Source organism: Octopus bimaculoides, chromosome 11 (assembly GCF_046866305.1).
Source record: "Octopus bimaculoides isolate indiv1 chromosome 11, ASM4686630v1, whole genome shotgun sequence".
Classification (NCBI taxonomy): domain Eukaryota; kingdom Metazoa; phylum Mollusca; class Cephalopoda; order Octopoda; family Octopodidae; genus Octopus; species Octopus bimaculoides.
Window position 1 is genome coordinate 57,231,898 of NC_142938.1, and position 17,136 is coordinate 57,249,033.

Consider the following 17,136-nt stretch of genomic DNA (forward strand, 5'->3'; position numbering starts at 1 on the left):
AGAGTGTGCGTGTGTGTGTGTGTGTTTGTGTGTGTGTGTGTGTGTGTGTGTGTGTGTGTGTGTGTGTGTGTGTGTGTGTGAGTGTGTGTGTGCATACATGTCTATCAACATATACAGATACAAAGGCACCGAGCTGGCTGAATCGTTAGCGCGCCGGGCGAAATGCTTAGCGGTATTTCGTCTGCCGTTACGTTCTGAGTTCAAATTCTGCGAGGTCGACTTTGCCTTTCATCCTTTCGGGGTCGATAAATTAAGTACCAGTCACGCATTGGAGTCGATGTAATTGACTTAATCCCTTTGTCTGTCCTTGTTTGTCCCCTCTATGTTTAGCCCCTTGTAGACAATAAAGAAATAAGAATCGTTAGCACGCCAGACTTAATGCTTAGGGGCATTTCGTCCGTCTTCATGTTCTGAGTTAAAATTCCGCCGAGGTCGACTTTGCGTTTCATCCCTACCGGGTCGATAAAATAAGTGCCAGTTGAGCACTGGGATCTATGTAATGGACTTACCCCTCACCCGATATTACTGGCCTTGTGCCAAAATTTGTAATTGATATATACAGACCTAGAGGCAACGATCTGGCAGGATGCTTAGCATGCCGGCCATTTCTTTCGAATTTACTTTTTGTGTTCAAATGCCACCGGGGTCAGTTTTGACTTTCATCCTTTCATGCTCAATAAAATAAGTACCAGTTGAACACTGGGGTCGATGTAATCATCTTTCCCCCTCCACCAAAATTGCTGGCCTTCCACCAAAATTTGAAACCAATATATACAGGTATATGTATTTATATGTGTGGATTATTTCTGTATTTAAATCACGCCCCTTTTATTTTTCACCTGCTTAATTCCTGGAAAGGTTATAGGGGAAAATCTTCGATCCCCTCTTCCATTGGGTCTCGCCTCCAATTGATTCAGCTGGAACCCGAAAGGTCCGACCGAGTTCATTGATGTTATCCAAAGAACTTGCTCATGATCTACCTCTGGGCTTCTTCTCAATTGTTTCTGCCAGTGAAATCTATCCATTGATTCTTTCCTGGGGCATTCTTACCACATATCCGTAGTATCGGAGCTGTGATCTCCCACTTCGGAGAACGAGGGGCCCTACCTGGAACACCTCTCTGATGATCCTGGCTACGCAAATAATAGAGTAACATGTCTCCAAAGACAATTCGGAAGGAACCCCATTTCGCCGTTTCACGATCGTATTCATTCGATTATTACCCAAGAGGATCAGAACTGCTTCCGCTTATTCTACTTTTTCCATATACTCGAAGGTACAAAAATGAAGATCTTTCATTGACGTTAATGTGTATTACACTGAGCACCACAAAGGTTCACCATTTGAGGTTATAAGAGGGTTTCACTTATTTGTAATAAAGAAGAATTATGACAATAACTGATTACGCAGCATTTCGACAAAGAACGTGGTCACATGTTGGTGAGCAGAGAAATGCGGCTGCTGATGTCCATATTCTTATTGCGACTGTGGCGATACTTCACTGTCGCTGACATGCTGAATACCACAACAGAGAAAGAAAAAGACTGTTTCATCCACCATATAAGATAGCCTTGCGAGGTAATTTGAAATTACAAGAAGGAATTGTGCGCTCCCTCTTATATTGCAAGGTTATCTTAAAATATAAGAAAACGCTGTGCACTCTAAAGTTGCGACCTTTGGTGTCTCCCAGAAAGCATACCATGTGGCAAGAATAGTCTTAAATCATTCTATTCGTATGGCTGTGCAAGTGAGTGTCAGTTTTTGACGATCCCTCCGGAGTGCATAGAACCTCGTAACTCGTTGCGTGTAGAAGTTTGTCAGATGTGTGTCGTGCACCATCTCTTGTAACCCAGAGGGAGGGTATGTTTTCTTTTTTATTTTCTATATGCACTAGTCTCATATGAAGGTGCAGCTAATGCTATGTTTATTTGGTTGTCTAGACTTAGCTTTCATTTGGCGTATTTTGCCTGTTTTTTTACAAGTGGTCACATGACCATATCCGTTCGTGCCGACTGGTTGCTTTAAGTCATCCAATCAGACCGCTTGCAAGACCAGCAAAAGTGTGGTCTATTTTGAGTCAACAGATGGTTATAAGTAAGGAATTTCTATGATATAGCCAGAGAGGAGAGAATTGTCACCAGAGATCTTTGACGCTATGGTTTGTGTTTATCCCGCCCTCATCAACATGTACAAGCTGCACATGGAACCGATGTATTTTTGTTAACAGAATTATTTATACCTTTGAAGCACAAGCACCACTATATATTTTCTGCTTTTGTTAGTTTTCGTCACGTAGTGTTCCACATTTTGAAATACTCGCAATTTGTATTTTTACTGCTTATGTTTGCTTCGCTTGATATATTTCCGAAATTAAACATTTTAATGTACAATATATACTTCACATTATTACATAGGCCTAGGAGTGGCTGTGTAGTAAGTAGCTTGCTTACGAACCACATGGTTCCGGATTCAGTACCACTGCGTGGCACCTTGGGCAAGTGTCTTCTGCTATAGCCTCAAGCCGACCAAAGCCTTGTAAGTGGATTTGGTAGAGGGAAACTGATAGAAGCCCGTCGTAAATACGTATATATATATATATATATATATATATATATATATATATATATATATATATATATATATATATATATATATATGTATGCATGTATGTGTGTATATGTTTGTGTGTCTGTATTTGTCTCCCCAACATCGCTTGACAACCGATGTTGGTGTGTTTACATCCACGTAACTTAGCGGTTCGGCAAAAATGATCGATAGAATAAGTACTAGGCTTATAAAGAATAAGTCCTGGTGTCGATTTACTCGACTAAAGGCGGTGCTCCAGCATGGCCACAGTCAAATGACTGAAACAAGTAAAAGAGTAAAAGAGTATATGTTAATGCAAAAAATATTGTGTTTATTGACTATGTTCAAAATGATCACAAAATCAATGGAAAGTTCAATGTAAACTTGCTAAGGAAGTTACAAAGGTCTATCAAGACCAAGCGCCCAGAAAAACTGCTGAATGGGATCTTGTTTCATTAGGACAATGCTTCAGCACACAAGCCCTTGGTTTCATTGGCTGCAGTGCTTGACTGGATTTCAACTGGTTGGTCACCCACCCTATGTTAGTGACTTGGTTCCAACTGATTATCATCTGTTTCCCTACATGAAAAACACTCGGCTGGGCACCAGTATCGAATAGATGAAATATGTTTTATCTGTTATTGATGACTATTTGACCAACAGCATAGCGTCTAAGCCAGTGCGATCCAAGCACTGCACCTACTGATGGAAGTGTGTGGACAGTAAGAGGGACTATGTTAAAAAATTAACTTCATTTAGTCACATTCCATGAATGTATTTTGCTTAGCCTATAAGTATTTCAGTCGACAAGAGTTAACTGACACTGGTAGCGCGCTGCAGTTAAAATGCTTTTGAGTATAATTTGAAAAAAATCTTGTACATTTTCGATGTGAATTAATTCACTGCCATTCTGAAGATTTTGCAATTTGACACGAGAAAAATTATCCACACCAAACCACGATGTTTAGAAATTATAAGGTAACGTGTGCAGAAATAGCAGCCGCACACACGTGACCAAGGCTTCATATATTGTTTGTATCACGACAGAACGCACGCGTTACCTTTATACAGTAAGTTTTTAACTATTTTTCTAACGCGACTCTCTCTATTTCTATCTCCCCCTCTCATTCTTCCCTCTACTGTTCTTCGCCTCTACCTGTCACTACTTCTGTCTGTCTCTCTCTCTTTCTCTCTCTCTCTCTCTCTCTCTCTCTCTCTCTTTCTCTCTCTATCTCGTCCTTCGCCTCTCAACGTTACTACTACTATCTCTCTCTCTCTCTCTCTCTCTCTCTACCTCTCGTTGCTCACTTTTATTCTACTTCCTCCCCTCCTTTTCCCTCTGCTACTCTTTCTCTTCATACAGCCTTGGTTATGTGTGTGCGGCTGCTATTTCTTTTCGTTCTTGGAATCACCAAGCTCGCACGTACTTTTTGCCCCTCCTGTACGTGCTTCACAGCGTTCGAGACATACACACTTCACGTCTGGCTGTACAGCCTTTTTGTTTGTTTATTTCACCGTTCAAGTATCCCAAATGTTGGGATCAACACTGATACTGGAAATTCATTGTGGGATATTGTTGTTGTAAGAAAGAGTTCCGACTACTATATTTTCCTAAGTCTGGTGTAATATTCTTGGGTCATTCTATCTTTATTCACAGTGCCTTCATTATGTATGTATGTATGTATGTATGTATGTATGTATGTATGTATGTATGCATGCATGCATGTATGTATGTATGTATGCATGCATGTATGTATATATGCATGTATGTATGTATGTATGTATGTATGTATGCACATACTGATGTCGTTATTCAGTTATATCTCAAGATTTCTTGCCAATAAAGAGCCGGTTTCTAACCTGGATCTAAGGCTCCTTCACTGGAAATTCAACATCGGTAGGGTATTTTTGTATGTATGTATGCATGTATGTATGTGTGTAGATATGTATGTTTTATTTTACTTATGTATTCTCATGTATGTATGTCTAGACATGCTCATATGTACTTAAGTGATAAACTTCTGGAAAGTTTTACAAATTTTTACAGTTTCAGTCGTACATCACGTATTTGGTTGATATTTCCTGTTCTTGGATTGCAAACGCATACCCTTCAGAGTAGGCGTTAGTAATCCGGTTGTTGATCCATGATTGACTGTTTTGATGATAAATGTTACTATTATCCTGGAGCTACCTACTAGCATATCCATGCATGGTCTTCTGCTGATATACGCTCATTCCTTCATCTGATGACACGTTGCGGTAGAATCGTGCGTCTTCTTTGGGAATGTATTTAAGATTATCAGACAAGGAATGCTGCTGAAGAGTTGCTTTCCAAGTCTCATGATGTTATCAACCTCAAGTATGCAACCTTGTTCAAAGGATGTGCTTCGAACTTCATTGTTAAAAGATGTTGTCGAACGGGTACGTTATGACATTCAAAGGCAGTCTGAATTGATGTTAGGCCTCTGCTCCCTTGTTTTCGCTTTAGGTAGAGACGTGCTACGTCACTGTTGATGTGGAAATTATGTGTGCTGGTCAGTATCTTCCGGCTTTTGTCGTCAATGGCTCGGATCTTATCAAGTGTCGAATGAAATAGCCCAAATGTTGGTATGAGTAGTGGCACTGCAAACACATTGTGGGCCACTGTTTTATTGAATGCAGAGAGTTCTAAGTCCATATTTTCCTTATTCAGTTGTAATATACTTTAGTATTACATGTCTTGTTATAGGTGCCATCGTAAGATATGCTTTCACCTACTCCTAGATACCTGTAACATGCCTCGTCAGATACAGGAGAAACATTTAAATCATTGATAGAGATTTTGTTAATGTGTTTTACAGGTTTCCTTCTTTTCACAAAAATATAGAAACATTTATCCTAACCAAAATCCAACCCAATATTCTTTTAGAATATGTGTATGTATGTATGTATGTATGTATGTATGTATGTATGTATGTATGTATGTATGTATGTGTGTATTGCATAATACTCGAAGTACACTTTTAAATAAAAAAACAAATAACACGTTCATCGTACGATGAAAAAGTCACAAATTTATTGGGAGGCTTCATCAACTCTGCTATTAGTGAATCGTTTCTATTCTACGAACCATAAATAGGTTCGAAATATTTTAATGTTAGTTATTTTCTCGGAGTATAGTAGGAAGAGGACAGGTTAGTTTTGAACAAAGTTTTACTTAAATTCCACGGAAATAATCTCAACATGTCTCAGTATCTCCAGTTGTTTCCCTTGGATACCATGTCGATTTGTGTAGGTGTGGCTATAACGGCCATTAACAAAAATCTAAATTGTACAAGAAATGCTACAATTAATTTCCTTAAAATCAAAAATTTAATCAATATAATAAGGACAGCATCAGAAATTAGAAACGTATTGCTAATGACCCATCTGACAAACATGCGACCTTTGATATACCTTAGGTCCACTACTAATTTAATCAAATCACATATGCTAAAAGTTTCATTTTACAAAATGTCGGTGTTTAATAGCATGAATTCACTCTCGTTTACTATAGTCAATATGAAAATAATATGGCATACCTTGAATTCATATGGAGTTACATATATCACAGTCTGAAATGGGACATCACAAACAAATGGAAATGTAGTGATCTTTTCATCATTACCCCAGGTAGTTTTATAGCTGTCATAAACAATGATTTTCCGATAATGCAAATGGTTAAAGCGGACATCCATATGTAAAGGTACATAGACACCATTCGCGAAATTCATAGTAAGTCTGTAAAGATATGAAAATATAACACAAATATACACTCCCAAACAAACTTGCACACACACACACAGACACACATTTGTGTATGTATGTACATAAAGACATAAAGCACACGCACGCCCCTTATTCCAGTAGTCTGAGTTAACGCTTCGGATCATCAGGTGATATTCCCAGCCTGCTTTCCTTTGAAATATTTGCCAGTAAAAACGTATTTAAAAATTGGGAGAAACTCAGTTTAATGATTTCTAAACAAAGGAAACAGAACCAGTCTTCTAGACGTCATCTTCGGTATATACATATATATAAATATAGTGAGTTCAAACAAGAAAAACGACAAAAAAACACCAACGCGAGGACGTGATACAGATATTGTGTTATTGGACGCTGAGGAAAGGAAAGAAAGAGAATTTGAGGTTTCGAGCGGAGCTCTTCGTCGGAAATATAGGAAAGTCCAAAGAAGGGAAGACGGAGGAAGAAATAATCGCCAACGATATACACGAGGTTACATTGTGGAATGACCGGAAGGGAAAGGGTGGAGAAAAAGTTCTTTCTAAGACAGGAGAGTGCAAGAGAGGGAGGTATGTATGTGTGCGTGCGCATGGGTCCGTGTGTGTGTGTGTGTGTGTGTGTGTAATAACAGCAGGTGTATGTGCGTGTGTGTGCGTGTGTGTGTGTCTGTGTGTGTGTGTGTGTGTGTGTGTGTGTGTGTGTGTGTGTGTGTCTGTGTGTGTGTGTGTGTCTGTGTGTGTGTGTGTCGCTTAACATTGTATTAGGAATTAGTAGCAGGAATTATTTGGGAGTGGTTGTGGACGATGGTCAGAAGAAAAGTGAGCAAGCAGTTTTTAAGTATGTGTGTGTGTGCGTGTATGTGTATGTTGTGTGAGTGTGTTTTTCTTGCAGTGTGTACCTGTATCTGGGTGTGCGTGTGTGTATGTGTATATATATGTGTGTGTACGTGCGTGGGTGTATGCGTGCGGTTTGCTCTTTGGATCGCACGTGGGTTATTTTGTGTGTGTGTGTGTGTGTGTGTGTGTGCGTGTATGCGCGTATGTGTGTAAATCCATGTATGTATACTTAGGTGCGTGTACGTGTTCGTGTTTGTTGTGTGTGTATGTGAGTTATGTGTGAGTTCATTTGCGTGTGTGTCTATGTATGTATACTTGTGGGTGTGTGTGTGTATGAGTGTGTGTGGTGTGTGTGTAGGAGTTAAGTGTGGGTTCATTTGCGTGTGTGTGTATGTGAGTTCGTTTGTACATGTGTGTGTATGTGTCTTTTGTGTGTGTACAAGTGTATGTATGTGTGCGTGTGATGTGTAGACGGGAGGGGTTTGTGTGTGGAGGTATATGTGCGTTTTTTCGCGCCTATGCACATGTGTGTGTGCATGTGTATGTGCGTCTGTGTGTGTGTGTGCGTGTGTGTGTGTCTGTGTGGATGTGCATACGCGTGTGTGTGGGGTATTGTGAGTGTTAGGTGCGTGTGCGTGTATGTGTGTGTGTGTGTACGTGTGTGTATATGTGTGTCTGTATGTGTGTGTGTGAGCGTGTGTGTGCGTGTGTATGTATGTGTATATTGTGTATATTTTGTGCATGCGTGTGTTTGTATGTTATGTGTGTTTATGCTGTGTATATGTGCGTTCTGTGTATGTGTGTGTGTGCGTGCGTTTGCTTACGTACGTGCGTACGTGTGCGTGTGTTGTTTATTCCCATGTGTGTGTAATTGTATGCGTTTCTGCGTGAGTGTGTGTTGTGCATGTGGGAGGTATGTGTGCGTGCGTGTACGAGTGTGTGTGTGTATGTGTGTATGCGTGTGTATATATGTGTGCGTGTGTGTAAGTGCGTGTGTATACGTGTGTGTGCGTGTGTATATGTGAGTGCGTGTGTATATGTGTGTGTGTGTGCGTGCGTATGTGTGTGTGAAAGATTTGTGTCAAGTATGTGTGCGTTTTATTGCGTGTATGCACTTCTGTGTGTGTGTGTGCATATGTATGTGTCTGTGTGTGTATGTGAATGTAGTTGTGTGTAAGCGTGTGTGTTCATGTGTGCGCGTATATATGGGTGGGTGTGTCTCTGTGTGTGTAGGGTTGTGAGTAGGTGTGTATGCATCACTGTTCGTGTGTTTGTGTGTATATATGTGTGTGTTCGTCTATATGTGTTCGTCTTTCGAACTTGTCAAATATAATTCTGTGAAAATACAGAGATCTTTTTATTTATATAAAACAGGTGTTTTTTTGGGGTTTTGTTTATAACAGAACATTGATTTGTTTTTTGCTTTTTTGGGGTGAGGCTTTAGAGACAATGGAAGATGTATAAGTAGATAGATAGATAGACAGGCAGATAGAGAGATAGAGAGATAGACGGATAGTCAGACAGATAGAGAGATGGATGTGGTAAAAGAGAGAGAGAAGAGCCATTGTATTGAAATGGTCTTTTTAAGGAGTGTCAAAAGAATATATATATATATATATATATATATATATATATATATATATATATATATATATTTATTTATATATATATATATATATAATAAAGAGATAACACAGAAGAAACGATGGTTATGTTATGAACTTCATTGTCTTACACATATTTCTACTATAAGATACAGAGGACTCGAACTTGAGTGACTGAATAATAACCGATAGCTTAATCAGTGCCTACATTTGTAATTGATATTTTCCCAAATATATTGTACTTTATATTTGAGGGTCCGATTAAGCCATAGGATGTTATTCAGCCACTCAACTCCAAGTCCACTGCATCTTATAGTAGGAAAGAGCTGTAAGGTAATGAAGATCATACCAGAACCATCGTATCTCCTATGCGATCTCTTTTTCGTATTATATATATATATATATATATATATATATATATATATATATATATATATATATATATATATATATATATATATATATATAATTTAATAAATGGAATAATATGCATATGTGAAATGAATTCTTTTATTTCCGACATATGTTTTGAAGATTACAAATGGATGCTTCTAAAGGAATAGGTGTTGTTGATAAACATGTAATCTTCTCTTCAGGGAAATACATAAGAGCCAACTTAATGTAAGACATTTTAACCGAATGTGATAACTGTGGGTAGAGAAGATTGCTGCCTATATTATTTGAAAAAACCGCCGGAGGTTGCAACGCTACGAGGCAGGAGGGAAGAAAAGAAGGAAAAGAAGAAATTTAGCATTTAGAAAGGGAAGTCAATAAAATGATTTAAAACCCGATTAAAAATGGGAGAAGAGTGTTTTATGTATAATGGGAACGCAAAGGGGAATTAATCTTGTATTTATACATAGTATTGACATAAATGCATATATATATATATATATATATATATATATATATATATATATATATATATATATATATATATATACATACATATATATATATATATATATACACATGTTCATATACATACATACATATGTACATATACATATGTACATATACATATAAATACACATATATATACACACACACATACACATACATACACACATACATACATATACATATATTTGTACGCACATACACACGATAGTCGTGTGGTAATGAAGATTAAGGCAATGCTATATGTATAGGAAAATTATGCTTGCATGAACTAGTAAGATATTAAGTGTATGACAATTTATAAACGTGGTGGATGGTCTATGAATCTAAAGAGAGAGATTGTGTTGTTAAGTGAAATGGAAATCAGAGGGGCAAAAAAGGGGGGTTAATGGAATAAAAATTACTTGTTTAAACTAAGTTATTACTATTACCAAAGTTTACTTCGATAATCACGCTCCATATTTGTTGATGCAAGAGTTTTCCAATAGATAAAATAAAATTTTGTGTGGTGCAGTATTTTATACGTAAGAAAGCAGGAAGAAGAAAATATGTATATGTTATGAATTCATCTTACGATAAACGTAAGCAAACGAACTAAGGTTGCTTTCAGAATCTTAGATATGTCTAAGAAGGTTAAAGAAGACAATTAAAATTCTCAGATGCAGAATAATGCCACTAACATAGCCTAAACAGGATAAATAACTCCTATCTTTGCTGAAGAAAGTGAAGGCAACAAGTGAAGGAGATGGAGTTAAGAAGGAGCAATGAAATCAAATGTATAAGGTTATTGGAGTACAACGTATTGAACATAGTTGGAAGTAACGTTTGTGTTAAGTTAAACTGAAAGTAATGTTTAAGTTCATGTTTATAGACGTGCTGGGTGTCCTAATTTGGGTTCAAAAGATAGAAAGTGTTCAGATAAGATATATCAAGCGATACAAGCCAATTATACCTTTATACATATAAAGGTATAATTAACTTGTATGGGTTATTTATATGAAGAAAACACATGAGCTTGCCAATGTTTACATCTGTATACAACCAAATCTTGAGCATAATCCTGATGTGAGTGTTTAAGTTCTAAAGATAGGAACAGTGAGTCACTTACCGTTCGAAAGTTTTTTGTGTCTCCTCCTTCGGGTTTTCCTCGAGGAGATCACTGTACAGTTTTTTCGCCAGATATTTTTGGCATCTGCCAACTGCCTTGGGAAAAATGGATTTTAGTGTGTGGTGCAGGGTTGGTGTTATGTGTAGTATTTTGATGTGTTCTGGCGGTGTTGTGTACGGGTGGTTGCTGGTTTTTATGTCGTCGTTTGTTACGTTTGTTTTTGTGTTGATGTATTTCGTCAACTCTGAGTTTTTTGTGTTGATGGCAGTGAACATTGTGTGTGTGTTTACTTTTGGGTTTTTTTTTTGCTTGTGTTGTTGTTGTGTGTGCTTGTGCTGGTGTCTGGAGTGTTTTCGGAAGTTGTCTATCTCCCTGCTTTGTTGGTGTTTGCTTTTCTTTTATTACTCCTCTTCCTCCTTCCTGTTCTGGCTATTTGCCATTCCTCATTACTCTCGCCTTCCGACGAGAGTTCCGAGGAATCGGAAGTGAGTAAGGGCAAATTGTGAGCGTCTGTGTGTGTTTCTGTGAGTGGTTGTGTTGCTGTTTTTGTTGGTGCTGGCTGCTTGTTATTTGTGTGAGCTGTATGTGATATGTAGGAGTGGGAAACAGTCTTTGAATTTTCTTTTTTTCTTCTGTTTCTTCACTTGTTGTTCTTGCAGTTGCTGTTGTCTTCTCAGTTGTTGGTGCTGCCGGTATTCCTCTTGTTGTTTTGTGTGTTGATGGTGGTGTTGGTAGTAGGGGTTTTGTCGTGGGTTTTGGTAGTTGCACTTGTTTTTGGTTCGCGGCAGTTGGGCAATTCTTTTTGAGGTGTGCTTCGCTGTTGCATGTTTAACAGTGTGGCCGCCTTCCTTCCACCACTACATACTACTTGTGGTCCTCTGCCAGTTTGATATATGTGGGAATTTTTGGGGACTCTTCTTCAATGATGTGGAGGAGATCTTTGAGTTTTTTCCCTTCCCAGTTTTTTTCTTCTACAGCAGCAATTTCCAGCTTATTTGCCTCCTCCATTTCGAGGCATATGGCAGATACTATCCATTGCATCTCTACTTCTGAAAGCACATTTTTTATTGTCACCTTCGTCACTCTCTGTCCAAGATAACTCGGTATCATCACCAAGTCATCCGTATGGAGAGAGAGTGTCGAAAATTGCTTCGCTATATTTTCACTCTGGAAGCGCACTTGAACAGTGGCGAAATTACGCCCCCGAGTAACATGCTCTTGATGAGCCCATACAGGGCGAAGACATTTTTTGATTTTTTCGGTGGTAAAGTTATCCGTACGCTTGTTTTGGTTTTGATGAGTTTGTATGTGATGTATATCTTGTTGTGCTTTCAATTATTTGTTTGGGAATGTGTAATTGTACGTTATCACCTTCTTTCGTAAGAAGGGATTTCGTGTCTTTAATTTGTTTTGGGGTGAATGTTAATATTGTTCTTTTTTGCTTTATTGCTTCGGCAAAATTTATTTTAGTGGTGCTGGCAGACATGTTTTTTGTAAAATTTGTGGTGTTGTTCATCTTGTTTTCGACAGTTCTGGACGGCATTGCGACGATTTTGTTGTTGTAGTTGTTGATGGTGGTGTTGACAGTGGTGTTGGTACTGCCAGGCTCAAAGGTGATGGTAGTGGCAGCAGAGTTTGTTGAAATAGTGGTGGTGCCAGTGTTGACGGCCGATGACCTTGCGTTCTTGGTTTTGTTTTTGTTGTTGTTGATGTTGTCACTGGTGGTGGTGGCAGGCGAGACTGCTGTAGCATCAGAGTTTTTGGACGTGATGGTGGCGGTGGTGGTTGAGGCAGCAGCAGTAAACCCAGAAGCATTACTTTTCTCCACCTCCTGTCTGCGTTCATGCGGGACGGCATTAGATTCCTTCGCCTCTGGCATTAGGGGCGGGAAATCGGCCTCGTTGAATACCTTAGCCATATTCGTTTTACAGAATATGGCTAGGATCGTGGAAAATTTTTTCAAACTTTTGGAAATAAAGCTCTAAATAGAGCTATTTCCCATTAGAAAATATATGGTCTCAAAGTATTTTGTGTTATATACAACTTGTACAAATGATAAAATACAAAATTAGACTTTTTACAGATGAAAAAGGCAACTTACATGGGAGCCAATGTGTCTAGCGTCAGATAGATAGATAGATAGATAGATAGATAGATAGATAGATATACACATACATACATAAATACATACATACATACAAACATACATACATGCATGCATACATACATACATACATACATACATACATACATACATACATACTGTTATATCCGCATAGATAGATGAATGCACTACAACAGTGTAATAGCAACCGATATAATCGAAATTGATTTCGCCGACTGTAACTCAATTAGTTGTTGATGTCCTTGCTGTTGTTGTTGTTTTGCAACTTCTGTAGTTATTCCTCTTACTTCTCTTGAAGCTGTACGACGCCAGGGGGCGTCGTACTCTCGCACAGCACATGCATACATACATACATACATACATACATACATAGTTTGCTGTTCTGTAAAGTTAAGATAAGCAGTAAATGTATTGCATTCATTGAGAGATTTAATGTACATTGAATCTTATAAAGAGCTATTAATATTTTGATGCCAGTAAGAAATGTGGCTACGCTGGCTTTAAGAACATACCTTCAATCTCCAAGCAATCTTAGCCTCTGAGCTTATGGCTTGTTTTATATAAAAATCAAGACTATGGTGCATGGAAAACCAACAGAAAGAAATGGGATAGTTGATGTAAAAAATTGAATGAGCGATAAATGAAGAAAAACGGAAAAGGTAAGAAAAGGGTGATATTATGAAAGTTATGTTCCCTTCAGCTATGAAAATCATATTTAATGGTCAATTTCCTTACTTTTGTAATTCAATTAAGAATGTCGGAAGTCCGAAGAAAATTTTGACACTACTGGCCTCTAATATATATGTAAATAGCTATTCTGGTATATGGCTTAATGGTAGGTATACAGACGAATTCTGGAGAGAAATAAAGGAACCCACAGCATACACTATATACATAGGTCATCTAATTATCCTTCATCTATTATAGGTAATCTAATTAGAAATATTTCCCCTGGGATGTTTTAATTGTCGGCTAACAAACAAATAGTAAAATATAACGCTGTTTCATACAATGCGACAACGAAAAGGATTGAGTATCATGGATAATATTAAGTTCATTCATCTAGAGGAAAAATCAGTATTCTTCATAGACAAAGAAATAGTAATAATAATTCATATAATCTTTTTATTCAAATCCGATAAAGGAAAACATTCTATGTAAATTAAAATTTGATTTACGGATTACCAAAATTCAAGTCACGACTGATAGTTATATCTATAAATTCATAACAACTGAATAGGAAAATAGCAAAATTAGAAGCCCAGATTATTATCAACGAGTAGGTTGATAAAAAATAACTTCATGTAAAGCTAACACAAACAATAAATTCAGTAAATAATATAACAATAAAGAGGATGAAAGCTAGGATTATATGCAAAAAGAAATTCGAATTTAACCTAGTTAATTATTCTGTATATAAAATTGGAAAGGATACAACTGTTCCTCATTGAATATATATAGTTCAGTATAACTTCAGATGATGATATGAAGTTAACGGTGCTGGAGGTAAAAGTAGTAAAATCATAGGAGAATGATTAACATTCTCTGATGATAACAAGGAATGTTTCCTCCATTTTTAGCCTATGAAGTATTTTTAAAGTGTAGACCTACAGATAACTAAGATATACAGGGATGTATACCATTATATCTTCATTTACTACGAACAAAATGTTAAGTTGAAAATGTTACCTGCGACAAGGTGATCTTGGAATGCCCATAACTATCACAGTCATATTTTTGCATGATGGTAAATTCAGAGATAATTTATAGTCCTGTAAATAATAGAAATGATGTAAGCCATGAACAGAGTTTTCCTACATTTAACGTTACTAAATAGCTGTAAACAGATAATATGCGACAAAGAAAATTGTACAATGCGGTAAATCGAAAAACGTGTATTCATGTATTGTTATAATGATTCTACAGCACTTATACTGACTGTGTCATGATGTTTCATACGGCCACCACACGATCACTGACACTAAACTTTACTTAAGAAGTGAATTGATTGAATTGATCATTGCAAGCACATCGTTCATTAATGATCTATATATTTTCTTGTGAATGTCTTCAGAGGTACTTTTCTAGATATGCTGTTCATGGAAGGACTGTTTACTCTCCACAAGACATTCTCTAATGAACGGATTATTTCTACAGAGTTTTGTATCCGAAGAGCAATATAGCCTTCTCATAGTTATGTCCGAAACACGTTTAATTCTAATTATTTTGTTCTTCGAGAAATAAAATATCCTGATATTTTCACCCACCTTCGCATTATATACATATAGCAGTACACTGGTGAATTCATACGACGCGTGTATATGGAATCCTAGTTCGTCGGGATTGCATGTACACATATCCACATGCTCGCATATACATTACATACACGTGCATGTAAACACACGGACACAGACAAAGACATACATTCAATTGCAGCAATATGTCTGTCCATATGTCTGTCCATATGTCTGTCCATATGTCTGTCCATATGTCTGTCCATATTGTGCGTTTGTATGTGCGCGTTTGTGCATGTTTTTGTTTGTACCATTGGATAACAAGAATGTTTGACCAAATGAGCTGGCTGCTCCTGAATTGTATAAATGGCTTAGTAATACCACAGACACGAGCGCGCTTAACATACTTCTATAGGGAGAATCACAATGGTAGTGTCAGAAAATATGTACCGTTTGAATTATTGGTACAATACCCCACTAGATCGGCTTCTCTACATTTTCCCCTCTACCTAATTACACTCAGAACGTATGGGTGTACCTGAGGCTTTAGATAATGACAATTCTCCTGCATAACACGCAGTGAGAGCGAGCCCGGGATCTCGGGATTGTGAAGCGAACTTTTCAACCATTTAACCAAACTGCTCCTAATCTCTCTTCTTTCTGTCTGCCTTTCTGTCTGCCTGTCTGTCTGCCTCTCTCTCTCTCTGTATATATATGTGTGTGTATGTGTGTGTGTATGTGTGTGTGTATGTGTGTGTGTATGTGTGTGTGTGCTTGTGTGTGTGTGTGTGTGTGTACACCAGTACCTGATGGTTACGATGACGAATGCTCCTGTTGCTCCGTTCAACAGAACAGCCAGCTCGTGGAATTAACATGCAAGAGGATGTGTTCTTCACAAATACGCGTACACATAACGTAATTTTCAGTGTTGTCGAGAGTGACACGTAATATAGCAATGCCGTTTGAATAGCAAGTACTACACATTCTTACCAGCTGAGTGAACAGGGGCAACGCAAAATAAAGTGTAATCCTCAATTACAGAACGCGCCGCTGAGATATTGTTATCCAGAAGACCCAAGATGGCCGGTAAAGCTATGTAAGTACTACGGGTGGACCGTAGTTAGACTCTCGGTTCGAAAATAATATGAGTGAGGGGTATAATACGGGTCGTGTGTGAGCATGTATATGTTAAATAAAACGAGACCACAAAACCAAGGCTGTGTGGACTTTATAGGACATTTATAAAGAGAAAGGTATATTAGGAATATCCCTCTGATGAAAGAATATCCTTAATATCCCGAAAACAGCTGTAAGACTTCCTTTCTCTTTATAAATGTCCTATAAATTCCACACAGCTTAGGTTACGTTGTTTTATTTTACTTATGACATATTCACAAACACACACACACACACACACACACACACACACACACACACACACACACACACATATCTCGATGAAAACAGTTTGATTCAAACTCCTTGGTATTCTGAGTTTCAAGCGTGTAGCTATTTTCGGCCATTAGAGTCTGGTACACCCCCACCATTTAATCTAGAAGTAGAAACTTCTAGATTAAGTGGAGGTGGGGTTGTACCACAAAATTTTCCTTTCTCTAATTGTCTTCAGGTGAGAAGAGGTTGGTGGTTTGTCCACATACGTGAGCTTAGAAAATTCGCTCCTAGCCAAAGTATCGGTGTAGCGGTGTGCTAGTAAAGATCACCATGTTGGCTGAGATTTTAGATACCCGTTTGCTAATGCCTGAAACCAGGTTTCTAATTACAGCTGGGTGTGGTTGACCTCTTGTGGATGTATACCTTGACTTCATTTGGCTTACTGTAGGGGTAGTATTTGCACGTGTTCAGCTCTAAGGTTACGTCCAAGAATTAACTGTAGTAACCGTTATGGACTGGTCGAACTTTATGAATATTTTTATCAAGTCCTTCCTGAACCTGTCCATAGTGTGACCATTCATATGGGTTG

At 37.9% G+C, this 17,136-nt stretch overlaps 1 protein-coding gene across 3 annotated transcripts in view; it reads right to left on the reverse strand.

Annotated features, from left to right (window-relative positions):
• Positions 1-5,616: 5,616 nt before the first annotated feature.
• The window catches only part of LOC149133360 (galectin-3-like), a 29,327-nt gene continuing 17,807 nt past the window's right edge, over positions 5,617-17,136 (reverse strand). For 2 of the 3 annotated variants that reach the window (XM_089360159.1, XM_089360160.1), the window contains 3 exons: positions 14,611-14,693; positions 6,147-6,345; positions 5,617-5,889 (listed from right to left, as the gene is read on the reverse strand). In XM_089360159.1, coding sequence (XP_089216285.1) covers positions 5,779-5,889; positions 6,147-6,345; positions 14,611-14,693 — 393 coding nt within the window. In that variant the 3' untranslated portion in view covers positions 5,617-5,778. Of the gene's footprint in view, positions 5,890-6,146; positions 6,346-10,796; positions 11,364-14,610; positions 14,694-17,136 lie in introns of those variants that run through there. The other variant, XM_089360161.1, reaches the window with a different exon arrangement.